This window comes from Anas acuta, chromosome 4 (genome assembly GCF_963932015.1).
Source record: "Anas acuta chromosome 4, bAnaAcu1.1, whole genome shotgun sequence".
NCBI lineage: Eukaryota > Metazoa > Chordata > Aves > Anseriformes > Anatidae > Anas > Anas acuta.
Window position 1 is genome coordinate 74603009 of NC_088982.1, and position 6510 is coordinate 74609518.

The 6510-nt window shown below is 52.0% G+C and overlaps 1 protein-coding gene across 1 annotated transcript in view; it reads left to right on the forward strand.

Annotated features, from left to right (window-relative positions):
• Positions 1 to 3305, forward strand: part of LOC137856550 (adenylate cyclase type 10-like) — a 183030-nt gene extending 179725 nt beyond the window's left edge. Inside the window, exons 19-25 of the mRNA XM_068682129.1 lie at positions 127 to 381; positions 526 to 864; positions 1082 to 1133; positions 1381 to 1600; positions 1971 to 2078; positions 2216 to 2394; positions 3073 to 3305. Coding sequence (XP_068538230.1) covers positions 127 to 381; positions 526 to 864; positions 1082 to 1133; positions 1381 to 1600; positions 1971 to 2078; positions 2216 to 2394; positions 3073 to 3289 — 1370 coding nt within the window. The 3' untranslated portion in view covers positions 3290 to 3305. The remainder of the gene's footprint in view (positions 1 to 126; positions 382 to 525; positions 865 to 1081; positions 1134 to 1380; positions 1601 to 1970; positions 2079 to 2215; positions 2395 to 3072) is intronic.
• Positions 3306 to 6510: the final 3205 nt, after the last annotated feature.

Here is a 6510-nt window from a genome sequence, read left to right on the forward strand (position 1 = left end):
CAGCAGGTGCCATCTTGAGGAAGAGAGGCCAAAGTCTACCCTGTTTCCTGTGGTGGAACTGTCCAGCCTCTCCTTGCTCAGGCTCCAGGACACAAAAGAGAGAGACGTTTTGCTTCTTCTTGACAGAGATTGCACTGGCTGAGCTGGACCGGATCACGCTGCAGAAGCAGATGGTTTTGAAGTTTGCAGCCATCATAGGGCCAGTGTTTACCACCCAGCTGCTGGCTCACATCCTTCCCACTTGTACCAGGCAGCACATGAATAGTTTGTTGGACGGGCTGGTGAGCGACAACATCCTTAAGTGGCTGAAGGACACAGGGGTGCCCAGAGACATCCAAGATGCTCAAGAGGGGCCGTCCACCTCTCAGCAGGCAGGGAGCGGTAAGTGGTGGCAGTAAGGTAGACCCAGGAGCGCTGTAGCTGAAGGAGGCCTTCCCCCACCAGCTTTGTGCAGAGGGAAATTCCCAGCGGCTGTTGGGAATGTCTCTACCACTCTGGCTGAGGCCACCATCCATTGCCTTGCAGGGGTGGAGAGGCCGTCTACAAGCAAGGAGACCACGGAGCAGCAGGCTGGCGTTCTGGCCTTCTGTGCCCCACTGCTGCAGGAGGCAGCCTACGAGCTGTGGCCCAAGAGACAGAGGGCCAGCATACAGCGCAAGTGTGCTGCCTTCCTGGAGAAGCACGCGCACAAATGCCGGCGCTGCCACGGAGGGGACTTTGTGGCCTTCCACCGCTTCGCCGTCCCCAGTCCCCAGGACGGGGAAAACTGCCAGGGCTCTGCTGACGAGGATGACTGGCACAGCTGGGAGGCCTTGGTGCTCGCTGGAGAACAGCTGAAGAAGGACAGGACTCACATCCCTGAAGGTAGGCTGTGTGCCCTGCTGCGGAGCCCCCTCCTTCTGGAAGCCCAGGCCCATGCAGGCTGGGGCCCACCAGGTCCCCAGCACCAGGGATAAGCCAGGGGACGAGGACGATCACCGCAGCTCTTGTGCCCTGGGTCTGCTCGGCAGGACCCTTGCAAGCCTGCAGCTCTTAGCCCGGGCTACGTGGGGAGTCCCTTGACACGCTCTCTTCTTCCCAGGTAGTGCAAATGCCCTGCAGCTGCAGCAGGCTTTCTCGGAGGAGGAGTTCAGGTGAGGAGACAAGGTTCTGATGATTGTGGAAACGAGCGAGCTCCAGAGGAGACAGATGGAGCTCTGCCATTTGGCTGCTGGCTGGGACTCCAGCTTTGGGAGGAGGAGGCTGGCTGTGGGGTGGGAGCTGGGATGAGACAGCAGGAAATAGGGTTTTGTTGCTACCCATAGGGAGAGCAGGGTCATCTCAGGTGATGCTCATCTGCTCTTTGCTCTCTTCTTTTCCTGGCAACCTGCCTCTGACCAGAGCGTCAGAGCAGTTTCCACCAGAGGGCAAACGGACAACTGCGCAGCCCAGCAGGACCGAAGAGGACGGTGACAAGTGTTCCTGCGAATGCGAAGCCATCATTGAATCAGTGCTTGTGCCTTTGGCTCGCCACTATATGGCAACAGGCAATGCTTCCCGAGCCTTCTACTACCTGCTGGAGTGTGCGGCTGCCTACCTGCACGTCTCCAACAGCTACATGGTGAGTGACCCTGCTTGCCAGCACGCACTGCACCCGGAGTCCACTGCAACAGGACATGCTCGCTGAGGGGCCTCCCAAAAGAAACAGTGGGGGCAGAGCCGGGCTGTTTCCTGCGCTTTGCCTCTCCCACAGCAAGAGACGCGGGGCACTGAAGCAGGCCCGTCAGCACAAGCTGCGTTACCTGGGAGGCAGTCTGAAGGCTCCCTTGGTGCCTGAGCTCTGAGCCCACGGGGCACTGTGCTAGGGCAGGGATCACATGGGGAGATGCGGGCCCTCCTAAGGCAGGTGCCACAGGAGGCAAGAGGGAAGGGTGGAGCTAGCTGGGGGCTCTGCACCGATGCTCACCTGCTGCCTGTGTGCTTGCTCAAAGGCCCTTATGAAGCTCAGAGAAGCAGAGGTCCTGAGGAACTCCATGCGGAAGACAGCAACTGTGTTAGACTGCTTTGAGAAGGCGACCTTCTTAAGCCTCAAAGCGGAGGTAAAGCGGCAGGGTGATGCCCTTCTTGCAGGGGGTGTCCCTGCTATGGCCAGCCCCTTGTACGTTTCTGCAGCCTCTGCAGGAGGAGAGGCTTGGGAAAGCGGTCCATGTCTGCATGGCTTCCTCTTCCTGTGCAGGTCTGCTGTATCCTAGGATCCGTGGGGCTGGCCAAGAAAACGACCAGGCAGGCGCTGAGCCTTCTGAAAAAGCCATTCCCTCAGACATGCTCCGGAGCCTTTGTCACATCTCTGTGGGAAAGGTTTCAGGGTGCTCTTCGTGACACAAACAGAACACCCTCACTTCCGCTAGAGGCTCGGTAAGCAGCAGAAGGGAGAGCGTGGGAAAGGAAGAGTATTCTGTTGGGAAAGGAAGAGTATTCTGGTGCCAGGCATTCAGGCCCAGGCCTGCCTGGACTTCAGGCCTCGCCTAAGCTGTCCCATAGCTCATTAGCAGGACCGAGGCATTAAGGCACGACGTGTGGGTCAAACAGGGGCCAGTGCAGCCTCACGCTGCCCCCCTGGGCAGCCCCTGGGCCTTTGCGTAGAAAGCAGCTTGTGCCGAGGGATGTACCTGCTGGCACGTTTCGGATGAGGCCGGGGTGGCTGGGAACAGAGAGATGTGAACAGCGAGGACGGGCTTAACAGGGGAAGGAAGGCAGTGACCTCAAGGGACGGGATGGGGTTGGGTTAAGGTTGGGGGGGGAGGGAGGGCGTGATGAGGAGAAGGCTCAGAGTTGCGATAGCCCTTCTCCTGCTGGTGCCTGGCATCACTTCCCCCCCGGTGCTGTAGTGCCAACACACCCTCTGTAGCGGTTGGCTGCCCCTGGCAGCACTTCTTCGTTTGCCCACTTCCATGCCGGCAGCCCTTTCAGCACCAGCTCCCTTCCTCTGAGGAGGTGTACGTGTCTCAGCTGCCACCCCACTTTCCCCTGCCCAGTCTGGTTTGGTGCTCTACAGCCGCGCCTCTGGGCTCAGCAGTTTCTCTTGTGTGTCAGGAGGAAGAAGGTAGCCTGGATGCTTCAGCAGACCCGCTGCCTCTCCTCACTGGGGCACCTCTACAGCCTGGAGGGCACATCAGGACAACAGAGCTTCTCCCGCCTGGCAGCTCGCATGAAAGCCAACGTGGACAGGAGAATAGACTCCTTAAAGGAAGAAGGCTTCCACCCCGACAACTACCTTTCCATCCCTGCTTTTCTCAGTGTGTCTCAGTAAAACATCTGTTCTCTTACGGTGGTGGTTGTCAGGCCTTGCCAGGGAAGGTTCAGTTTGGAAAGAAGAAGCAAGTTCTTCTCAGAAAAGGAGAGCTTGCTCCCCCAGCAAGAGATGCGGGGCACTGAAGCAGGCCCGTCAGCACAAGCTGCCTTACCAGGGAGGCGGTCTGAAGGCTCCCTCGGGACCTGTGTGGGCACCTGGAGAGAGACAGCATGGGCAGGATGGGACGTTGGAAGCTGCCATAGTGCAGAGCGAGCAGAGGAGGGGAGGGCCACGGTGGGGGGGGGGTGCTCCAGAGTCCCCGCAGGGTCAGGTGGGCTGCTCCGTCCCGAGGCGTGCTGGCAGCTGTAGTTCTGCGGTGCCAGGCGGCCACATGGGCTCCGGGGTGACGGCCCAGGTCCTTGCTGCGCTTGATCGTTGGGCTGCTTCTCGTTGTGAAACATGGGGTTAGAAATTAGAGAGCGATGGACTAAGAATGAATATGTAGGCAACACTCCTTGCTTAATATGTGCTACTGAGATGGGGAAGATGCTAAAACTTCTCCAAATTAATATTTACAGAATCACAGAATTTCTAGGTTGGAAGAGACCTCAAGATCATCGAGTCCGACCTCTGACCTAACACTAACAGTCCTCCGCTAAACCATATCCCTAAGCTCTACATCTAAATGTCTTTTAAAGACCTCCAGGAATGGTGACTCCACCACCTCCCTGGGCAGCCTGTTCCAATGCCTAACAACCCTTTTGGTAAAGAAGTTCTTCCTAACATCCAACCTAAAACTCCCCTGGCACAACTTAAGCCCATTCCCCTTTGTCCTGTCACCAGGCATGTGGGAGAACAGACCAACCCCCACCTCGCTACAGCCTCCTTTAAGGTACCTGTAGAGAGCAATAAGGTCGCCCCTGAGCCTCCTCTTCTCCAGGCTGAACAAGCCCAGCTCCTTCAGCCGCTCCTCGTAGGACTTGTTCTCCAGGCCCCTCACCAGCTTCGTCGCCCTTCTCTGGACTTGCTCAAGCACCTCCATGTCCTTCTTGTAGCGAGGGGCCCAAAACTGAACACAGTACTCGAGGTGCGGCCTCACCAGAGCCGAGTACAGGGGGATGATCACCTCCCTAGCCCTGCTGGTCACACTGTTTCTGATACAAGCCAGGATGCCGTTAGCCTTCTGGGCCACCTGAGCACACTGCTGGCTCATATTCAGCTGACTGTCCACCATCACTCCCAGGTCCTTCTCTGCCTGGCAGCTCTCCAGCCACTCATTTTCAGCTACCTGCTTCCAGAATCATTGGTGGAAGAATCATTGAGAAACCCCATGCTGAGTAGGACAGTGCTGTAAGAGAGTCTCCTGAGAACCCTTCACATACAGTGTTTTGGAAGCCTTTGAAAGGTGAAGAATGTGTACTGTGAGTATTTAACCAGGACAGGTATAAGTACTTTTACCTTTTGGAAGTTCAATCACAGTCTTTTTATTTTTCCTCTGATCAATCAATTGTGCTTGCTGCTTAGTGTCAGCAAAGTGGTGAGAACAGGGTCTGGTGCATTCAGGCATCCTTAGGGGTTGTAGAGAACTGGGATTTCTCCAGCTAGGTTTTAGGTGTGTTTCTACCTGAATGCTTCTTTACTTATATGCTTTATGGTGGTGACTGCATCTGATCAATATGCCTTTATTCAGAGACAGGAGGGATTTCAGGTGTTGTGTTTTGTTTGTTTGTTTGTTTTTCTATTGTTATAAATTCTGAGTCAATTTAGCTTTATAAGATTTATTTATGGGGTCAATAAAAGGCAAGTAAATGGTGCTGGGTGCATGGAGAGTCTGGGCTTCTCCAACACACACACACACGTTACATCAGGTGGCTGGTTTTTATGCTCCTAGGCTAATACATATTCATTACTACTTCTGGAAAAGGCAGGGTTATTATAATTAGTTCCCGGAATCCAAACCCTCCCACTGGCACATGCATATCAGTCCCTCTGATACATTCCGGTGGTCCCTCTGGGGGTGTCTTGTGCTGAAGGCTCATAGTCTTCCTCCCAGGCTTTGTCCTTTTCCTTCTCCTTTGTCCGTCTTGGCCGGATACCAGAGACTTGCGTAGCATCCCATGCAATAGTCACAATAGTTAGCAGTTATTCTGAAACCCCTTTTTTCTCTTATCCCCAGATATCAGAGACTCAAGGTTACCCTTCAAGCCCTCTATTGACACGAATTTCTGGAACATTCCTTACACTATTGTCAGAATTTGTGAAGTTTACTAGACAGAGAGCTCATTGTGCATTGACTTTTTTTTTTTTTTCCCCATCTCTTCCTCTTGTTGACTGGAGTGAACCTGGACGTTGACTCCAGACTTTGAATTCAGAGGGCTACAGTCATCTTAGGGGTGGAAATTGTGATACCTGTGGCTCAGTGCTCTTCTATGGCCACTGCTTGCTTATCCTCTGGCACTGGCAATTTTCTGAATTAACCTAAGAATTATTAACTCAGAACCAAAGTCATTAATGTTGTGTGATTGTATGATATCGTTGTATTGTATGATATGCCTTGTGTTTAATGAATTATATTTGAAGTCAAGCACAGAATTTATTCTTGAATTTTGATTTTTTCAAAACATCATCTGAGTTCTAGTTCTGCTCTGAAAAGGATCTTGCAATCTGTAGAGAAACACGCCAATACACCACAAGCTTGTGCAGGCTGATACAATTGCTTTCCTAAGGAATAAAAGAGAAAATGTGACATTCAATCACTTTTTGCTCATCTTTTTGTTTTATTTTTAAGCTGTGCTTAAGATTTTTCCTCCAAAATACAAATAAATGCCACATTGATTAGGATATTGCCAAGTATTACTAGAAAATTATTTGTTTTTTAATGCAAAATAATTTTTAAATGTGTCTCAAGCATCATTAGATTTCATGAGAAACTAGTCAAGAAATGATTAGGGCCATACAGATAATCTGTCTTCTTAATAAGTTTTAAGATGGGTAAAAAATTAGATTTTTCATATTCAATATTCAGCCTGTCAAAAAAAAATATATGCAGAACTCAGTGACAGGAGCATAAATACTAATTGATAGGGTGTTGGGAATGATTTTGTATCAAGTGCTAATCAGATTGTTTTTCTACTTATCAGCATTAGTGGTCAATAACTGACTACTTTTAGATCATCTTGAATGTGCTGAAAATGTGCTGTGCTTTCCAAGGAACTTTGGCAACTGTGTTCTGCACCAAA